General features: G+C 39.6%; 1 protein-coding gene across 5 annotated transcripts in view; it reads left to right on the forward strand.

Annotated features, from left to right (window-relative positions):
* Positions 1–23,031, forward strand: part of LOC106076176 (uncharacterized) — a 161,797-nt gene that overhangs the window by 57,606 nt on the left and 81,160 nt on the right. For all 5 annotated transcript variants that reach the window (XR_008780024.1, XM_056043124.1, XM_056043121.1 and 2 more), the window contains exons 5-8: positions 1,512–1,595; positions 2,703–2,817; positions 11,198–11,322; positions 11,908–12,043. Coding sequence is in view for 4 of the 5 variants with exons in the window: in XM_056043124.1 (XP_055899099.1) it covers positions 1,512–1,595; positions 2,703–2,817; positions 11,198–11,322; positions 11,908–12,043 (460 nt within the window). In the remaining variant the exon portion in view is untranslated. The remainder of the gene's footprint in view (positions 1–1,511; positions 1,596–2,702; positions 2,818–11,197; positions 11,323–11,907; positions 12,044–23,031) is intronic.

Below are 23,031 nucleotides of genomic sequence, written 5' to 3' on the forward strand. Positions count from 1 at the left end.
GACAGCTCCTGAGTGAAGCTATTTGCTTTGGTACTAGTTCCGACAGCTCCTGAGTGAAGCTATTTGCTTTGGTACTCCTTCCGACAGCTCCCGAGTGAAGCTATTTGCTTTGGTACTAGTTCCGACAGCTCCTGAGTGAAGCTATTTGCTTTGGTACTAGTTCCGACAGCTCCTGAGTGAAGCTATTTGCTTTGGTACTCCTTCCGACAGCTCCCGAGTGAAGCTATGTGCTTTGGTACTAGTTCCGACAGCTCCTGAGTGAAGCTATTTGCTTTGGTACTCCTTCCGACAGCTCCTGAGTGAAGCTATGTGCTTTGGTACTAGTTCCGACAGCTCCTGGGTGAAGCTATTTGCTTTGGTACTCCTTCCGACAGCTCCTGAGTGAAGCTATGTGCTTTGGTACTAGTTCCGACAGCTCCTGAGTGAAGCTATTTGCTTTGGTACTCCTTCCGACAGCTCCTGAGTGAAGCTATGTGCTTTGGTACTCCTTCCGACAGCTCCTGAGTGAAGCTATTTGCTTTGGTACTCCTTCCGACAGCTCCTGAGTGAAGCTATGTGCTTTGGTACTCCTTCCGACAGCTCCTGAGTGAAGCTATGTGCTTTGGTACTCCTTCCGACAGCTCCTGAGTGAAGCTATTTGCTTTGGTACTCCTTCCGACAGCTCCTGAGTGAAGCTATTTGCTTTGGTACTAGTTCCGACAGCTCCTGAGTGAAGCTATTTGCTTTGGTACTCCTTCCGACAGCTCCCGAGTGAAGCTATTTGCTTTGGTACTAGTTCCGACAGCTCCTGAGTGAAGCTATTTGCTTTGGTACTAGTTCCGACAGCTCCTGAGTGAAGCTATTTGCTTTGGTACTCCTTCCGACAGCTCCCGAGTGAAGCTATGTGCTTTGGTACTAGTTCCGACAGCTCCTGAGTGAAGCTATTTGCTTTGGTACTCCTTCCGACAGCTCCTGAGTGAAGCTATGTGCTTTGGTACTAGTTCCGACAGCTCCTGAGTGAAGCTATTTGCTTTGGTACTCCTTCCGACAGCTCCTGAGTGAAGCTATGTGCTTTGGTACTAGTTCCGACAGCTCCTGAGTGAAGCTATTTGCTTTGGTACTCCTTCCGACAGCTCCTGAGTGAAGCTAATGATTCAAGTCGTTGCTTTCAATGACACAGGCAAGGTCAAGAGAAGAACAGCTACGCATGTGCAACACATGATCCCTTACTCTTGAATGGCTGCATGGTCGTGCGGTTTACGCACTGGACTGTCGTTCGGACATACCCTGCCCGCTCCCATCCCCCGTCGTCCTGCGGGAGGTTTGGACTAGGAAGTAAATTATCTTTAACATCTGAAACATGTAAAACATTTTTAAAAACATTCATCTAAGGCTCAGGATTGCACCTCGGATTAAATCTGAAGGGATGCAATGTTTTTCAATTTAGAGTCAAATAGTAACAGTTGGGAAATGTTTGAATTCTCTTTAATTCATTCAATCCTAAGACAAAGTTGTCTTTTTCATTTACACAGATAATTCAAACTATGCAGTTACTAATGAGGTCAAGTGTTCTGGACAAAGTTTATCTGAACGTGTTAGTGTCAACACTAGTGCAGGTATGTAGTCTGTGTCTCCCTTAAACATCACGCTGATGAGGTCAGCACACTCCACATTTTGAAAGCTTGACTAAAAGTACTTCTGAATAAAAGATGGCGCCAGTGGAAGAAGACAGAAACTACTTCAACCTCTATCTCATTTTCCTTCGTTTTTTTATTTATTTTAATATGAAGATTTGAGAAGTAAACAATAGTTTTGAGTTTGTGAAGTCCCTGACGCATGGACGTAAATAAGGAGCTGCAGTACTACGAGCAGCCTACACGAGTTGATTGACTACACGAGTTGATTGACTACACGAGTTGATTGACTACACGAGTTGGTTGACTACACGAGTTGGTTGACTACACGAGTTGATTGACTACACGAGTTGATTGACTACACGAGTTGATTGACTACACGAGTTGATTGACTACACGAGTTGGTTGACTACACGAGTTGATTGACTACACGAGTTGATTGACTACACGAGTTGATTGACTACACGAGTTGGTTGACTACACGAGTTGATTGACTACACGAGTTGGTTGACTACACGAGTTGATTGACTACACGAGTTGGTTGACAACACGAGTTGATTGACTACACGAGTTGATTGACTACACGAGTTGGTTGACTACACGAGTTGATTGACTACACGAGTTGGTTGACAACACGAGTTGATTGACTACACGAGTTGATTGACTACACGAGTTGGTTGACTACACGAGTTGGTTGACAACACGAGTTGATTGACTACACGAGTCAGAAAGAATGAGACCTAATACTCTACTTACCTTCCAAAAAAAAAATGTCGACCCTAATTATAATGGGTGTGTCTTTTTTTTACAATGTCTAATTGTTGCTGTTAAAACGTCTAATAAAATAAAGAATGTGACATCTTCCCTCACAAACTGGGCGATTGCCATACAAACACTCTCGTCCTTTTATCTCTTCTTATAATTAATCCTATTTTTAAGCGAAACTATTTGTATATTTAACATCGACATATTATTTGGGATAAAACTTGGACATGACATCAACATTCAATGTAATTGCCATAATGTTTTATTTGCTCTACATTATTATTGAATTCTTATCTTTGTCTTTCTTATCACTGAACTCTGTAGCTCCAATAATACAAAGTTTGATGACGAAATGTCCTGCCTACAAGTTAATATTTACTACAAGAGATGATGAATCTACACTCGCTTTAAATAGCTTCAACTATACAAAGTTCTGCACGTAAGTTATATGCACATCTCTTGTGGGTCTCAGTACTAGAGACATCAAGGTGAGTAGAATCGAAGACATCCATCATGCCATGGTAAAGTGTAGTAGCCCTTTGGGCTTTACATTCCTTACACAATCTTTAGTCTTGTGACACAAAAACACCCATCTTTAGCTCCGTCAAACACACAACTTTAGTCCCGTTGCACATATACACACAACTTTAGTACCGTTACATAAACAACTTTAGCCCCAAAGGCGCGGTGGCCGAGCGGTAAAGCGCTTGGTATTCGAACCGAGGTCCCGGGTTCGAATCCTGGTGAAGACTGGAATTTTTAATTTCGGGATATTTGGGCGCCTCTGAGTCCACCCAGCTCTAATGGATACCTGACATTTGTTGGGGAAAAGTAAAGAATGTTGGTCGTTGTGCTGGCCACATGACATCCTCGTAAAACATGGGCTACAGAAACATGTGACCTTTACATCATCTGCTCTATAGATCGCAAGGTCTGAAAGGAGAACTACTTACACACAACTTTAGCCCCGTCACACACACAACTTTAGCCCATTCACACATACACACACAACTTAAGCCCCGTCACACACACACATCGCAGTATTAGTGCGCTAGTAAAATTATCAAGGCGGTCAGCCGAGATAAAGGGAATAAAATAAGATATAGAATAAGATATACATGGTTGCATCACCGATCAGTTGAGCAACGTAGCATTAATAGATTAATGCAATACATAAATATATACATATGCCATGTTTATGTTTTACTTACGACAATGAGAAATACACAATGCACACTGCGTCCCGAGACATGACGTTAAACTGCGACGGGTAAGGGGGGATAAAGAGATCCTGGTGTTTGAGTGGTGGCTATCTGATGATAAAACACCACAACACAATACTTTGGCTCCAAGTTCCCCTAGACCTGAGGCCCAGATGGCCCGCTCTGGGTCAACCGGCTGGTCATGTCGAGCTGGAGGGTCAATCACGGAGCTGCTGTATCGGACACATGTATAGCACCTGTGTAGCCCTGGTGGGCTCATTCTATACTTCCGAATGGCCCGTCCCCTTGTTGGACTCGATGGCGGGTGGGGAGCACAGGTGCCGAATTACTACTTACGTACATGGACAAAAAACACACACAAAACTACTTGCCCCAGACTTATGTCTGGGCAAGAGACGCCGTATTGAGACAAAAAAGGAGGAGGTCACAAAAAACTGTACTACCTGGCCATCATTTTTGGTGGTCAGGTGCACAGAGGTGTAATCAGCTCTAGGGACCTACTGGAATGTTCCGAGAAGGAAATAGTGGAGGGCATTGAAGGAGTCACCCATGCCCGGCGCATTACCAGGCGCAGGGATGGTGAGGAGGTCAAAACCGCCACTATTATCCTCACATTCGGAACTAGGACACCGCCAGAGTATGTGAAGGCAGGATACCTACGAGTTCCAGTGAGGCCCTACATACCTAACCCCATGAGGTGCTTCAAGTGCCAGGGTTATGGACACGGCGCGGCAGTCTGCAAGAGGAACACTGTGTGTGCCAGATGTGCTGGAGAGGGTCATGAGGACAAGGGCTGCACAGCCCAGTTCAAATGCCCAAACTGTCACGCCGGCCACTCAGCCTACTCAAAGGATTGCCCTGTGTGGAAACAGGAGGTTGCCGTGCAGGAGTACAAGGCAAGAAATGGATGTACCTTCAGCCAGGCGAAATCGGCTGTATTGGCCCTACCCAAGGGCCAATTCGGCTTGACAAAGACCTACGCCCAGGCTGTTGCTAAGATAGAAAGATCCATAGCCACACAGACGGACACATTGACCCCACTACCTCCTCCTCCTCCTCCAACTCAGAAGAAAACACCGCCAAAGAACACACCTCCGAAGAAACAAGAAAGCCCTGTTGTCATGCTAAAGAACAGGTTCTCTGTGCTCGCTGATGAGAGCATGGAGACTGAGCAGCATGTCAAAACCAACAGAGAACCCAGCCAGACACCCCAACCTCTACCAAATTAGAGGTTGGCCAACTCCCAAGGGGAGAAATCAAAGCGGAGAGGATGCCAGAGATGAGAGAGGAGGAAATAACCTCCGCTCTAACCATAGGGATCTCCCCTCTCCATAGAGAAAGGGGGTTGTCCTCCTGTCCATCCAAACCCAAGAATAAAAATACCAAGGTCACTGGAATAAAGGGAAACCCCTCCGGGGGCCTCCCAAGGCCAAATAGCTCCAAGTAGGTCATTTAGAATAGGCCATGGATTCCAGAATTGTACAGTGGCATTGTAGAGGCCTCAAGGCCAATTATGAGGAAATGCAGCTACTGATGGACTCTGAGACTCCTGTAGCTGTCTGCTTACAGGAAACATTTCTGAAAGATAGCATCAGTTTCCGAAGCTACAGTGCTTACAGCAAGAATGTTGAGGATGCAGAGAGAGCATCAGGTGGAGTCTGTATCCTTGTGAAGGACAGCATCCCTCATGAGAGGGTAGAACTACAGACCACACTAAAGGCCGTAGCAGCTAGGATAACCCAACACAAGGTTATCACTTGCTGCAGCCTGTATCTACCACCAGGCGCTCCATTAAACCCAACAGACATGGAGGACCTATTGAAACACCCCCCCCCGGCCTTATATAATCCTTGGGGACTTCAATGCCCATAACACCATGTGGGGATCCAACCGATACAGACACAAGAGGTCGTATGCTGGAGGATATCTTCCTCCAAGATGATTTATGCATACTTAATGATGCATCACCGACCTACTTGCACCCAGGAACTGGATCTCTTACATGCATTGATCTCACCGTATGTGTCCCTGGACGTCTGGACGACTTTAAATGGTAAGGTAGCAATGATCTACAGGGAAATGATCACTTCCCAATCTCCATTGCTAACTATCTCCCCTCATTTGGACGACCTCAGCGGTGGAAGCTGAATAAAGCCGATTGGGAACAATTCCAAAAAAGATGCTCCGAGGATATCACAGAAAATATCCTTGATGAACAGAACCCAGCTGATACCTTTGCTAGCAAGCTACTTGGTATAGCTAGGAAAGTTGTCCCCCTAACCTCCGCAAATCCAAAACGGCCTAGCAAACCATGGTTTGATACAGCTTGCAAAAGTGCCATTGGCGATAGGAAAAAACGACTGGCTGCATTTAAAAAGAACCCTTCCCAGGAAAACCTAAAACTATTCAGGATAGCTTGAGCAAAGGCTAGACAAACCATACGGTCAGCCAAAAGGAATTCCTGGAGAAGTTTTGACGGCAGTCTGGATGCCAAAACTTCCGCTAGAGCGATTTGGAAGGCATTAAGGCGAATCAAAGGGAAAGAATCAAATGCAATTCGGCATTTGAAAAAACAAGGACGAACTGTCACGTCCCCAAGAGAAATAGCTGACTGCCTTGCATCCTCAATAGCAGAAAAGTCATCCACTGCACACTACACGCCAGAGTTCCAAAAAGTCAAAACCAGGGAGGAAAGACACCCCATTGATTTCAGGTCAGAGAACAATGAAGACTACAACAAACCGTTCTCGCTGGAGGAACTGATGGAATCGCTGGACAAGTCACATGACACAGCGCCTGGAGAAGATGAAATCCATTACCAGTTCCTCAAGCACCTTCCCGAACCCTCATTGGCAGTCCTGCTAGAGGTCTATAAATGTGTGGCAAACAGGCGCTTTCCCAAACAGCTGGAGGAAAGCCACAGTTATACCGATACCTAAACCGGGAAGAGACGGCTCTGACCCAGCTAACTATCGCCCAATAGCACTAACAAGCTGCATCTGCAAAACCATGGAAAGAATGATTAACAGAAGGCTGCATTTATAAGAGGAATAAAGTGATCTCAAACTACCAGTGTGGATTCCGGCAGGGGCGGACAACAACTGATCACCTGGTAAGGCTGGAAGCTTATATTAGAAATGCATTACTCAGAAGAGAACATCTAGTAGCTGTATTCTTCGATATAGAAAAGGCCTACGACACAACCTGGAAACATGGCATTCTGCGTGACCTGGAGCTTATGGGGCTTAAGGGACACCTCCCCCGTTTTGTGGGGGAATTCCTGAAAGACCGAAAATTTCGAGTGTCAACTCCGCTTCTGACACTCATGACCAGGAAGTGGGTGCACCCTAGGGCAGCATTCTGTCAGTCACCCTGTTCAACATTAAAATAAATAGCATCATAAATGCTCTGTCCCCTGGCATAGAGTGCTCTTTGTATGTTGATGAATTAGTCATTTTTACTTATGGGAAAAATATGAACACCTTAGAAAGAAAATTACAGCTATGTTTAAACAAAATTCAGGGTTGGGCAAACGATAATGGTTTCAAATTTTCAGACTCCAAAAGAGTTAGTATGCATTTTTGTAATCTAAGGGGACTCCACTCAGACCCTGAACTATTTATACACAAAAAGAAGATCCCTGTCGTGAAAACTACAAAATTTTTAAGCCTCCAAAGATTTAAGATTTCAAATTTAATTTTCTCACCCACATTAAGGAACTTAAGAAGAAATGCCAAAAGTCATTAAACATACTTAGAGTACTCAGCCATACAGACTGGGGAGCTGACAGAGATACATTGCTGCTGGATAAAAATACTGGAACCAATACAAAATGCTGCCCTGCGTCTCTGTCTCGGCGCGTTTACTCATCACCTATCCCAAGTCTCCATGTGGAGGCTGGAGAACTCCCCATGGATATAAGAATGAAAAAGCTTGCAATACAGTATATAGTCAAGCTAAAATCCAACCCCACGAACCATGCTTTCGACTCCATATTTAACCCCACAGAGGTAGAATTATACAATCGAAGGCCTAACGTCATACAGCCGTTGGGCCTTCGAATGAGAGAACCCATCCAAAATTTAACCCCACCCATTGACCAAATCTCTAAAATAGAAACCCATCAGAATCCTCCTTGGCTAATGAATAAGCCCAAATTAAATTTATCTCTCCTTAATTTCAAAAAAGAAAATACAGACCCAAGCATACTACAAGTCCACTTTAGGGAACTGCAGGAGAGCTACGGAGATTGTGGCACCATCTACACAGACGGATCCAAAATGGATGGAAAGGTCGCGTGTGCCTTCTCCTTTCGGAACAAAACAATCTCCCGTAGACTCCCCGATGGCTGTTCCATCTTTACGGCCGAATTGCATGCAATATCGCTTGCACTTATGGCCGTTAAAGCATCAGAAAGGAGGAAATTTATAATCTGCTCCGACTCCAAATCTGCATTGCAAGTTTTGGGGCGAATGAAGACTGACATCCCATTGGTACATAAGAGCCTGAAGCTGGTGGACCAAATAACAGCCGATCGTAGGGATGTCACCTTCATCTGGGTCCCCTCCCATGTTGGCATTGAGAGAAACGACGCAGCAGACAGAGAAGCAAAGAGAGCCTTAAATCATGCGGTGTCAGGAACCCTAATTCCCTGCTGGGACCTGAGACAAAGTATTGCTTCTGCCACCTATCGAGAGTGGCATAACCGATGGGAGGCTGAGACTCACAGTAAACTCAGGCAGATTGTGGCGGATGTCAGGTGGCGGCCCACATCTAAGGGTCTGACAAGGCGTGGTAGCACGACCATGTCCAGACTTAGGATTGGCCACACCTACATCACGCATTCTTTTGTACTGAAGAGAGAGGAGCCCCCACTTTGTGAGTACTGTGACTCTCGCCTCACCGTGGAACATATCCTCGTTGATTGCCCCAGATACCAGGATGTCAGGGAGAAATATTTTAGAGCCACTAATTTAAAAACACTATTTGATAATGTCGACCCTGGGACGAAGGTACTGGGCTTTATCCGGGAACTGGGGCTATCTACGAAGATCTGATTTATGAATTTGTGAACATGCACTAGTTACATTAGATTTTTACCAAATATTTAAATTTTTACTACCTTTACTATTTTAACTGTGAATAGACCTTGATTTTTAATGATATGACTGTATAGAATCTGGCCCTTGTTGTTTAGAGAGAGAGTAGTCCTTAAGGGACTGCAGGCACGACATGGCCTAAATTGTGCCGATGTGCCTCAAATCAAAAATCAAATCAAATCAAAATCAAATTACAGTCAGTCAAATCGACCAGTGATTATACTTGTTTAGTTTCCACACAAAAAAAAACAAAAAAAACAAAAAAAAACGCTTGTTCACTGAATGAGACAATATATGTTCCGGAAGTTAAAAGTCGGGACGAGCGAAACTTGCCCTTGTGGAGCATCACCAGAGAATTCTGACCTTTTCTTCAATGATGCATACTAAATCAAGAGACCCGAACAAGACTCTCGCCCCAAAACCATCCTATATAACAGAGTCTATTCGAAGAACTGTCATCTCAGATTTAGGTTTATTGTTCTGAACTCTCCAACATGTAAAATGAGGACGAAGAAGAAGAACAGATGTATGTGTACTCAAATAGTGTGAACAGCAGAAACGCTTTTTTAAAGTGTAGAAATACAGCTTAAGGCACCCATAAGACTCCCGTAGTAGTTCTGACAGGAGCTTCTCTTTGCTTGGAGTTATGTCCTCTAGAGCTGAATCAGCTTCTAGTGAGCTGATGGTATTTCAAAATCATTGTTGACGTCTTAAAATTTTCACTAAAAATAGTTTCACCTTTCAGCAAAGGAAAATGACAAAACTAGTTTTCTTTTTCTTGCTTGTAGAAATGGGAAAGCCTTGTTTGAAAAGATATAACATGCATTTACATTTCATATATAGCACCTATAACAAAATCACGTAATCTGTCTTCCACTTTACATTTGAAGTATTGGTAACAAAGTCACAAAGTCCATGCTAAGCTAGCGAATTCCTTGGGTTGTTGTGTTACTTAATCGGAGCTACCTATGGTTAACAGCCCTAGCTCTTAAAAGTTCAACTACTTGGGATGCTCCTTAGAGTTTTACTACTATATATTTTCAAATATTATATAGAAATTTTATGCAGCTTTGTGCAAACTTTCCTATTTACAGTTTATGGTTGGGATATTTAAAAAAAAATATTCTCAGTCAAAGATCGAGCTATATCAGTTGTTCCAAGCCTACCCAACACCCAACACAGTTCTTTATAGCATTGAATAAATACAAATCAGAGATAGTGTCTTGAATTGAGTGTATTGATGCATGGGCAATAAGCATAATCTTCGTTTACTTGAAACTTTTTATAATGAGACAGTTTCAATAATTTATAAAGATATATTTTTAATATATTTGCATTTTTATTTGTATATACTGTGGGCATACATTATTTCTTTAGGTGTCGGCGGGCCGCATAAAACACTCCGGCGGGCCGCAATTTGCCCAAACCTGTCCTAAATCATTTTCATATATTCGTTCGCTATAGCTGCTAAGTCGAATTGACATACATTTCAATAGTTCCATTCATGATTCCGTACATCTAAGAAAAAAGGTCACGCATGCGCAGAGCGAAGCCTCCGCGCACGCGCAGGAAGAACTCTATTTAAGCCAATATTTAACTCTAGATTAGTCTAGATCTAGGCTATCTCTAACTCAAGATGATAGATCTACTTTATGCTTTAACACATGAACATACAAAATAAAGTCTATTCATTTAATATTTTAATCAAATATATGTAGGCCTACAAGCAAATGTTTTTATTTGACAAAAATGGATTTAGGTCGATTAACTATTTTGATAGCTCCATTCATACTTATTTTTACATTCACGCATTCACTATACCTATAACATTTTTTCGTTTAATTGTTTACAAAACACTATCAATAATTATATCAACAGTGATACGCAAATTAAGACCCGCGGGCCGCGGGTAACATATGGCATAAATATTATGGCTAGTATACTACTATTTTATATATATTATTTATAGGGGAAGATGGGGTGAAATGTCCCAAGGGTAAGTTGTCACAAACACTATATCGGTATAATTTGATGCGCTATCAAAAATGCGAAACTACATTTGAGATGTTTAAGGAAACATATACAAATAGTTATAAAATGAAGCTGATACCTTTTCGCATTTCGAAGTTACCAGGAATCATTGTTTTTAACTGTTTTGAAAGTGGAATTTTATTTTTGCGTAATTTTGTTGTAAAACACTTATACTGTGAAATGATTGTCCAACATTACATTGTTACATGTCTCTGTGTATTAATTACACATTGAAATTAGTTTTTTTCTTAAAGCTCGACCCAATAAAATGTTATTAAAATAAATGTTCTGAAAATTGTTGTGGGGCAAGTTGTCACACAGGTTGGGGTAATTTTTCAGAACCTCCACATATATATCATTCTTTCACGACGGCCAGTCAAGGAAACTACTACAAGAACAAAGTCTTGACTTAATATGATATTTCTTTTAGAATATATATATTATATTATTGCTTTTATCTTTCAAGAACATTCTCAAGTTTTTTGAATGCTTTTGAGAAATCGACATGTGAATGCCAACTTCAAGACGATGTCAACATTTATCAAGTCAATGAATTTGAAAAACGAGACTACTTGTTTCAATGTGACCAGAGTAAGTTTAAAACCAAACAGGAAAAAAATGGGGGGGGGGGCGAGGCTACTTATTTCAATGTGACCAGAGTAAAAGTTAAAAAAAAAGTAAATCTCCTCTTTCAGATCTTGAGCTCTATAGGTCATCTGTTTCTGTGACCCACCAAAGTATGTCAAGGAGAAATGAGGAGACGAGAATAACATTTATCTCTTTAAATAATGAATACATGTTGTTACTTATAGTGGTGGACTCATTTATTGTTGTCAGCTGTGACGTCCCATGTAGGGAATATTTAAACTTTGTTGTCTCTATGCATTGAGACATTTCTTTATAGGGTAAGAGAATAGAAAACTAATGATTGGAGTCAGAGATTTATACGAAATATCGACTTGTTCTTAAAAATGATAACAATTAAATAAATAGGTTCCACTTGATTCATTGAGTAGATGTTGACAATGTCTTATCCATTTGTTCGAATGTACTCTTTGTTTTATTTAGTGCTTGTACTAACTACGTCTCAATTTAATTCTTATTTCAATAATCATAAAGCATTTTGTGCTTAAATTAAGAATTTTAAAAATTTAAATCTATAATTACATCAAATAGTATCTGGATTTGTACCGCCATTACCTGAGATCGCTTGTGACGGACTTTGTTCTTTAAAACAACCTGCTAGCAAGTGTGAAGAGGAGCTACGCTTAAATCTTATTACTGCTGCTGGTGACCAGGAACAAATGTGCCGGTTAGTTGTAGGTTTTTGTAGCCTATTTTTATTGTTTTTATTGCATCTAAAAAAATGTTTTAAACCATGAATCGACGATGTAAATAATAGATGGTGTTCACACATAAACTTATAAATTGTTAATGCCACAAAAGTAAGAAAAATGCAGCAGCATAGATCTAAATGTATACCATATTTGCAGAGAAAGAGAGTACTTTTAAATTTTAAGTCATTCTCCTTTTTCACCGATGCTTTAAAATGCATAACTTTCTAAAATAATGTTTTTGAAATGTTGACTCTGTTCAAGGGTTAGGTATATGATGTGTGTGTTACACATGTGTTTTTATAGTATAATCAGAAATCTTTATTATCTGCGGCATTTCTCTTTGATCAGAAAACGACCTCTCAACATTGGCTAACTTGTTGGTGTGTCAGTATTAGTTCAGCTGGCGAGCCATGAAACCATAAAGAAGTGGGTAGAGTTTCCTGACATAAAGACACCAACCTCGTAACACTCGGAAATTGTGTACACCTCTATCTGAGCGCGAACTGCCGATTCAGATAAAGGTTGACTAATCGAAGCTATTTGCCACGGTCGTTACCAGGTGGAGCTGCACCACTACCCCCCTTTAGTCTTGCCTCCTGGTGCGGTCATCTTTCTGTGTATTTTTTTTTTTTGGGGGGGGGGGGTACGACTCCCAATTTCGTGCACGAGTCCGTCGCGGCACTCTGTATAAATGGACTGAGCCCGAGTGTCGTGCTACCTGACCACCTGTCCCACATCCTGGCGTTCTACCGTTAGTAGGAACTATTCCCTCGGTACGAGATTCGAAGGTAGTCGAAACCAGTGTGTTGGCTTTGTGCAATGCCAATGTTTCCGGAAACACTGGCCCCTAGACCTCTTAATGACACACTGTTACCTCTAGCGCATCATACTCCAGACCTTTAGACTCCATACCTAACTTTGTGAGTCTGATGATGGGGGTTACTTGCCATGTTATCCCACATGCTGGAGGCGGTGTCCTGTGGCTAATTTTACATTGGCCATTAGGTTTTTAAAACCGTAACCCAAAACCAGATTCTCTTGGCCATCCCGGAGGGGTTTTCACGTGACAACTACTTTGAGGTAGTAGCTGGAACTGCCGCGGCTCTGAGGACCTCTGAGTGCTTCCTCGTGAGAATATACAGAATCATCCTATCACACCGGGCCTCAGTTACTCACTCATGACTCTGAAACCGTAGAACAGGGTAGTCAACCCCGTTACAACTAAACGGAGAGAGAAACCAGACGAACTACAATGTAGTTTTGTTTATCTAGTATACTACTTATATTGACTACATAAACTAGTACTGTTTATCAATCATACTACTAATACTAGCGTTTATGTTTACGTGTTACACTATTAGCTGTTGTTTACAACAGAAACTAGTATTTGTTGATCTATTGTACTACAGATACTAGTGTTCTTATTTATTTGTACTACGGGCTATTATATTACGTTGTTTACTATTTTAATATTAGACGCTGTGAATTTTGTGAAATAGTTCACACTTATTTATGTCTGTGTAACGTCTTGAGAATATGTTAACAACATTGATTTAGTGCAGTGGCGTCACTAGGGAAAACGGGAGGTGCGGTCTGTACCGGGTGACACCCGTTGGGGGTGACACCCAACTAAAAGACATGCACTTTGGGAATAACTGACAATTTAAAAAAAAAACGACAGTGGCTAAATATTGGAACATATTATTCACAATTAATAAACAGATCTAAAGAGTGCCCCCGTCAGACTTAGCGTGTCAGAGCTTGAAAAGTTGGACAAGTTCACATACCTTGGCAGTATTATAACAAACTATGGGGATGTCTCCAATGACGTAGCGTGCCGAATAGGAAAGGCAGGGAGCATTTTCCAAAAACTGCGGCCTATTTGGACAAGCCAAGCCATTGGATAAAAATACACCTTCTTAATACATCGTCATCCCAAAATCAACATATACATGTGAGACATGGAAGTCATTTGTCAACATTGAGAAAAGACTAAATGTGGCTCAACAAATATGGCTAAGACGAATTTTAGGAGTCAGTTATATAGCTCGGGTCTCAAAAAAGGAAATCCTATGCCGAAGTCGACCACTTAGTGAGGTTGTGACAGAGCGACAAAATGAACTAGGCATACCAAGAGTCACGATGACAGGCAAGCCAATACAAGGAAAGCGCAAACAGGGACGTCCTCCTATAACTTGGCGCCACACTTTCATGGAGGACCTCAGAGCAGTGGACACTAGGTGGGAAGAGAATTCAAACATTGCCACTGACAGATCTTCGTGTAATGTCTAAATATATCTAAATACTTTTCATTTCGACCAAACATATTTTAATTTTTTTATTAAAGTTCTTTCAAAAGGTTTAAAATGCTATATCATACTCAATATATCTTGGAAAACGTGAAACCTGACTTTCAGATGTTTATCAGCTGCATGTATGTATAGGAACACTGCTTTGGTTAAAAAATGTTTTAATCGAATCTATTGAACTTATAGCTAGCACCGTAATATCAGGATGCCAGCCAATAATCACTATTAAACAAATGACGACATTTTTCAGGCATTAAATATTATTGAAATCTCACATGTAATTAATTTAAATTGTGTAGAATAGTAAAGTCAATAAGTGGCCATTGAGATTTCTGAAGATAATGTTATTTCATTTTCTGTAAAAAAAAAAAAGCTCTAGCCAGGGTGAAGATAACTTTATAATGTGTCAGTCGAATTGTGAATAATATGTTTCAATATTTAGCCACTGTGGTTTATTTTCTTTTTAGTTATCAGTTATTCCCAAAGTGCATTATTTACTTGGGTGAATATTTTAGAAGATTTGCTTTTATGGCGTGTGCCAGTTTCATGTGATTTGCGAGGGACATTGTCCACAGCCCAAAGGAAAAGTACGCCAATTGTCAAAACAATGGTTCTCATGATTCCTTGGATGATTTAGAATATATTCCTTTGCTGTCAACTATTTTCAACTAATTGTATAGAAGTGAAATATGATTTTCCAAAAGGCGACATTCAAACAGAATTACCATGACTGAGAAGAGATCTAAAGGCAGTAACAAGTTCTTCTTTAAAAAATATGAAAAATTTAGAGAGCATGATTCATATGCAACTAAAACCTTAAGAATATCTCTAAATCATTTAACCTTCATGTGAAAAGGATTGTTAAAATTTTAAAATTTTTTATATATTTTTTAGAGACAAAGGAACAGACACATTCATAACTGAAATCGTTAAGAAATATTTATTTTAGGATAATTACATTCTATGATAATTTTTGAAGTTTGAAATCTAAAAGAAAAAAACAAACACTTTCTTTACCATACATTCAGTCTGTACACATTCTTTACCATACATTCAGTCTGTACACTTACTTTACCATACATTCAGTCTGTACACTTTCTTTACCATACATTCAGTCTGTACACTGTCTTTACATTCAGTCTGTACACTGTCTTTACCATACATTCAGTCTTGACACGGTCTTTACATACATTCAGTCTGTATACTGTCTTTACCATACATTCAGTCTGTACACTTTACCATACATTCAGTCTGTACACTGTCTTTACCATACATTCAGTCTGAACACTTTACCATACATTCAGTCTCTACACTTTACCATACATTCAGTCTGTACACTTTACCATACATTCAGTCTGTACAATGTCTTTACCATACATTCAGTCTGTACATTGTCTTTACCATACATTCAGTCTGAACACTTCACCATACATTCAGTCAGTACACTTTACCATACATTCAGTCTGTACACTGTCTTTACCATTGTGATAAGTCAAAAACTCGCTGTCAGAGTCACTCAAATTTATCACAGCATTAAATATTATTTTTCATTATTTATTTATTTTATTTTAATTATTTCCCCATCCTACCCCTAAATTCTCCACCCACCCCCACCCTTTCCTCTCCAGGCTAGACTTAGTTGACCACATTGGAGATAGCTAAGGCTCGTCCTTTCATTTATCTTCCCTTGACCGGGGCAAAGATACACACATTCTCTTTGATCGTAACCGGCCGGATGTCTGACAGCCGCAGTGGACACCACCTTGTGTGGAATGCAAGTCAATCCTCCCCCCCTTTCCACACGTCTCTCTTTGATCTAGGAGACCACGAGGACAAACACGCCCATTGACCTTCCCAATGTGCGAATCCCATCTCTTGTCGGACTTCACCCACGTGTAAGATAATTCTTAGCCTAGGACATTTCCTGTTTCCGCCCACGTTTTCCAGGCCTATAAAGGGTAGATCCAAATAAAGCCAGACTCTCTTTCATTTCTCATTCTATCTGAGCAATCGAGTCTGGACTACTCCATTTATCCTTTCTCCTAGAGGAATACCTGGTGGTAAGCCGAACTTAATCACAAGTTCCATCTTAATTACTTTTGTGCTATTTCCATTGGATATTATCATGTGTATTTTATTATTTCACTTATATTTAATTAGTGCATTGTGTATTTCTCACTGGCGTAAGTAGAGAACATAAACATGTCCTATGTATGTATTTATGAATTGCATTAATCTATTAATGCTACGTTGCTCAATTGATCGTTGATGCAACCATGTATATATTTGTACATCTTATTTTATTTTCTTTATCTCGGCTGACAACCGTGATAATTTTACTAGCGCACTAATACTGCGTCTAGAAAAGAGTTATGAATTGTCTCCCCTTTGCTCATTTTACTCTAATGAGAGTTGCGCCGCTTGAACGAAATCCTCTCCATTCAAGCGCGCTCCATTGTTCTCGACCCACGGTCATATGTAAACAAACCGTCTGGGTCGCAGACCACCGCCCATTTCAACCCACCCCCTCTTCCTCTATACACCTGTGTTGTTTATTTGAGATTATTATTTCCCCTTCTATGTACATTTTTATATTATTTCTTTCCCTTTTATGTACATTTTTATATGCTAATATCTGCCATCTATTTTCCAAATCCCATTTGTCATCATCTCCCCTTTTGTGCTTTAAAGCAATTTTACCAATCTGACGAATGCACCTCAGTCAAGGGCATCGATAAGATGCATGTGAGACATGTCCTAACTTGTCTTTATTTATCCGCAGCCTCCCTCAGGTCTCTGCCTATTTACCTGCCTATTTATGTGCTGAGTGCTATTCAGTACTGCACTTGCCTACTGAAATCTACTCAACTCTACTACTTGGCGCTATCGGCCTTGCCCTCCTACCCGACAGCCCACCTGTCAACTTGTTAGGTGCGACGTCCCTATAGACCCAGATCTGTGTGAGACGTCATAGCTACGCCAACCCTCGGCAACTCACTGGACATATCCTGTCAACTACGCTGCCCACGGCAGATCAGCTCTGCCCGCAGTATACTTGTGCCCACGGTAGCCGGCCACCCGCCCTACTGTGCCCACTACAGATCTCAGAACTTTGGATTGAAACTCCACAAGAACTGAATCACCGGCGTCCCTCTATCCGCTAGAGCGCCACCTCCAGCTGCAGAACCTCAAGCCAGGACACAGCCAGCTGCGACATCAACAGGAAAACCAGCTAAGTCAGAGGACAAAGTGACATATTCTCTTATTAGGTGCAAGAGTGATGATTAAATCTAGTATTATTTAGAGATAGATGCAAACCCTCCCCCTTTTTATACTTATATGTATATTTATGTAAATAAATATTCTTCATTTTTAACTTTTGTATCTATCTTTCATTGCTTGTCTCGTTGCGTGTCTGCTCCCGATTCTATGCTGATAGGTTGGTGTGTTATAGCTTTAAAAAATAATCATCCCCTAGACATAAAACGCGCCGAACACACATCACATTTCCCCACCTGTCACAACCATACATTCAGTCTGTACACTGTCTTTACCATAAATTCAGTCTGTACACTTTACGATACATTCAGTCTGTACACTGTCTTTACCATACATTCCGTCTGTACACTTTATTTACCATACATTCAGTCTGTACACTTTCTTTACATACATTCAGTCTGAACACTGTCTTTACCATACATTTAGTCTGTATACTGTCTTTACCATACATTCAGTCTGTACACTGTCTTTACAGTACATTCAGTATGTACACTGTCTTTACCATACATTCAGTCTGTACACTTTCTTTACCATACATTCAGTCTGTACATTGTCTTTACCATACATTCAGTCTATACACTGTCTTTACCATACATTCAGTCTGTACACTTTCTTTACCATACATTCAGTCTATACACTGTCTTTACCATACATTCAGTCTGTACACTTTCTTTACCATACATTCAGTCTGTACACTTTCTTTACCATACATTCAGTCTGTACACTGTCTTTACCATACATTCAATCTGTACACTGTCTTTACCATACATTCAGTCTTTACACTGTCTTTACAGTACATTCAGTCTGTACACTGTCTTAACCATACATTCAGTCTGTACACTTTCTTTACATACATTCAGTCTGTACACTGTTTTTACCATACATTCAGTCTATACACTGTCTTTACCATACATTCAGTCTATACACTGTCTTTACCATACATTCAGTCTGTACACTTTACCATACATTCAGTCTGTACACTGTCTTTACCATACATTCAGTCTGTACACTTTACGATACATTCAGTCTGTACACTGTCTTTACATACATTCAGTCTGTATACTGTCTTTACCATACATTCAGCCTATACACTGTCTTTACCATATATTCCGTCTGTACACTTTATTTACCATACATTCAGTCTGTACACTTTCTTTACATACATTCAGTCTGTACACTGTCTTTACCATACATTTAGTCTGTATACTGTCTTTACCATACATTCAGTCTGTACACTGTCTTTACAGTACATTCAGTATGTACACTGTCTTTACCATACATTCAGTCTGTACACTTTCTTTACCATACATTCAGTCTGTACATTGTCTTTACCATACATTCAGTCTATACACTGTCTTTACCATACATTCAGTCTGTACACTGTCTTTACCATACATTCAGTCTGTACACTTTACCATACATTCAGTCTGTACACTTTCTTTACCATACATTCAGTCTGTACACTTTCTTTACCATACATTCAGTCTGTACACTTTCTTTACCATACATTCAGTCTGTACACTGTCTTTACCATACATTCAATCTGTACACTGTCTTTACCATACATTCAGTCTTTACACTGTCTTTACAGTATATTCAGTCTGTACACTGTCTTAACCATACATTCAGTCTGTACACTTTCTTTACATACATTCAGTCTGTACACTGTCTTTACCATACATTCAGTCTATACACTGTCTTTACCATACATTCAGTCTGTACACTGTCTTTACCATACATTCTGTCTGTACACTGTCTTTACCATACATTCAGTCTATACACTGTCTTTACCATACATTCCGTCTGTACACTGTCTTTACCATACATTCAGTCTGTACACTGTCTTTACCATACATTCAGTCTGTACACTGTCTTTACCATACATTCAGTCTGTACACTGTCTTTACCATACATTCAGTCTGTACACTGTCTTTACCATACATTCAGTCTATACACTGTCTTTACCATACATTCCGTCTGTACACTGTCTTTACCATACATTCAGTCTGTACACTGTCTTTACAGTACATTCAGTCTGTACACTGTCTTTACAGTACATTCAGTCTGTACACTTTCTTTACATACATTCAGTTTGTACACTTTCTTTACCATACATTCAGTCTGTACACTGTACACTTTATTTAACATACATTCAGTCTGTACACTGTCTTTACCATACATTCAGTCTGTACACTTTACCATACATTCAGTCTGTACACTTTACATACATTCAGTCTGTACACTGTCTTTACCATACATTCAGTCTGTACACTGTCTTTACCATACATTCCGTCTGTACACTGTCTTTGCATACATTCAGTCTGTACACTGTCTATACAGTACATTAAGTCTGTACACTTTCTTTACCATACATTCATTCTGTACACTGTCTTTACATTCAGTCTGTACACTGTCTTTACCATACATTCAGTCTATACACTGTCTTTACAGTGCATTTAGTCTGTACACTGTCTTTACAGTACATTCAGTCTGTACACTGTCTTTACCATACATTCAGTCTTGACACGGTCTTTACAGTACATTCAGTCTGTATACTGTCTTTACCATACATTCAGTCTGTACACTTTCTTTACCATACATTCCGTCTGTACACTTTATTTACCATACATTCAGTCTGTACACTTTATTTACCATACATTCAGTCTGTACACTTTCTTTACATACATTCAGTCTGTACACTGTCTTTACCATACATTTAGTCTGTACACTTTCCTTACATATATTTTGAAGTTGTTCAATAATCAAATAACGTAGGTAATTCTAAACTAGATATATGTAGGTAACTTAGGTAATTCTAAACTAGATGTATGTAGGTAGCGTAGGTAATTCTAAACTAGATGTATGTAGGTAGCGTAGGTAATTCTAAACTAGATGTATGTAGGTAACGTAGGTAATTCTAAACTAGATGTATGTAGGTAACGTAGGTAATTCTAAACTAGATATATGTAGGTAACTTAGGTAAATCTAAACTAGATGTATGTAGGTTGCGTAGGTAATTCTAAACTAGATGTATGTAGGTAGCGTAGGTAATTCTAAACTAGATGTATGTAGGTAGCGTAGGTAATTCTAAACTAGATGTATGTAGGTAGCGTAGGTAATTCTAAACTAGATGTATGTAGGTAACGTAGGTAATTCTAAACTAGATGTATGTAGGTAACGTAGGTAATTCTAAACTAGATGTATGTAGGTAGCGTAGGTGTTGCGTAGGTAATTCTAAACTAGATGTATGTAGATAGCGTAGGTAATTCTAAACTAGATGTATGTAGGTAACGTAGGTAATTCAAAACTAGATTATGTAGGTAACGTAGGTATTTCTAAACTAGATGTATGTAGGTAGCGTAGGTAATAATTCTAAACTAGATGTATGTAGGTAGCGTAGGTAATTCTAAACTAGATGTATGTAGGTAACGTAGGTAATTCTAAACTAGATGTATGTAGGTAGCGTAGGTAATTCTAAACTAGATGTATGTAGGTAGCGTAGGTAATTCTAAACTAGATGTATGTAGGTAACGTAGGTGATTCTAAACTAGATGTATGTAGGTAACGTAGGTAATTCTAAACTAGATGTATGTAGGTAGCGTAGGTAATTCTAAACTAGATGTATGTTGGTAGCGTAGGTAATTCTAAGCTAGATGTATGTAGGTAGCGTAGGTGTAGCGTAGGTAATTCTAAACTAGATGTATGTAGATAGCGTAGGTAATTCTAAACTAGATGTATGTAGGTAACGTAGGTAATTCAAAACTAGATTATGTAGGTAACGTAGGTAATTCTAAACTAGATGTATGTAGGTAGCGTAGGTATTTCTAAACTAGATGTATGTAGGTAACGTAGGTATTTCTAAACTAGATGTATGTAGGTAGCGTAGGTAATTCTTAACTAGATGTATGTAGGTAGCGTAGGTGTAGCGTAGGTAATTCTAAACTAGATGTATGTAGATAGCGTAGGTAATTCTAAACTAGATGTATGTAGGTAGCGTAGGTAATTCTAAACTAGATGTATGTAGGTAGCGTAGGTAATTCTTAACTAGATGTATGTAGGTAACGTAGGTAAATCTAAACTAGATGTATTTAGGTAACGTAGGTAAATCTAAACTAGATGTATGTAGGTAACGTAGGTAAATCTAAACTAGATGTATGTAGGTAACGTAGGTAATTCTAAACTAGATGTATGTTGGTAGCGTAGGTAATTCTAAACTAGATGTATGTCGGTAGCGTATATGTAGCGTAGGTAATTCTAAACTAGATGTATGTAGGTAGCGTAGGTAATTCTAAACTAGATGTATGTAGGTAGCGTAGGTAATTCTTACTTAGATGTATGTAGGTAACGTAGGTAATTCTAAACTAGATGTATGTAGATAGCGTAGGTAATTCTAAACTAGATGTATGTAGGTAACGTAGGTAATTCTAAACTAGATGTATGTAGGTAGCGTATGTAATTTTAAACTAGATGTATGTAGGTAGCGTAGGTAATTCTAAACTAGATGTATGTAGGTAGCGTAGGTAATTCTTAACTAGATGTATGTAGGTCACGTAGGTAATTCTAAACTAGATGTATGTAGGTAACGTAGGTAATTCTAAACTAGTTGTATGTTGGTAGCGTAGGTAATTCTTACTTAGATGTATGTAGGTAACGTAGGTAATTCTAAACTAGATGTATGTAGATAGCGTAGGTAATTCTAAACTAGATGTATGTAGGTAACGTAGGTAATTCTAAACTAGATGTATGTAGGTAGCGTATCGTAGCGTAGGTAATTCTAAACTAGATGTATGTAGATAGCGTAGGTAATTCTAAACTAGATTATGTAGGTAACGTAGGTAATTCTAAACTAGATGTATGTAGGTAGCGTAGGTAATTCTAAACTAGATGCATGTAGGTAACGTAGGTATTTCTAAACTAGATGTATGTAGGTAGCGTAGGTAATTCTAAACTAGATTATGTAGGTAACGTAGGTAATTCTAAACTAGATTATGTAGGTAACGTAGGTAATTCTAAACTAGATTATGTAGGTAACGTAGGTAATTCTAAACTAGATGTATGTAGGTAGCGTAGGTAATTCTTACTTAGATGTATGTAGGTAACGTAGGTAATTCTAAACTAGATGTATGTAGATAGCGTAGGTAATTCTAAACTAGATGTATGTAGGTAACGTAGGTAATTCTAAACTAGATGTATGTAGGTAGCGTAGGTAATTCTAAACTAGATGTATGTCGGTAGCGTATATGTAGCGTAGGTAATTCTAAACTAGATGTATGTAGGTAGCGTAGGTAATTCTAAACTAGATGTATGTAGGTAGCGTAGGTAATTCTTACTTAGATGTATGTAGGTAACGTAGGTAATTCTAAACTAGATGTATG

Source organism: Biomphalaria glabrata, chromosome 10, assembly GCF_947242115.1.
Source record: "Biomphalaria glabrata chromosome 10, xgBioGlab47.1, whole genome shotgun sequence".
Lineage (NCBI taxonomy): Eukaryota > Metazoa > Mollusca > Gastropoda > Planorbidae > Biomphalaria > Biomphalaria glabrata.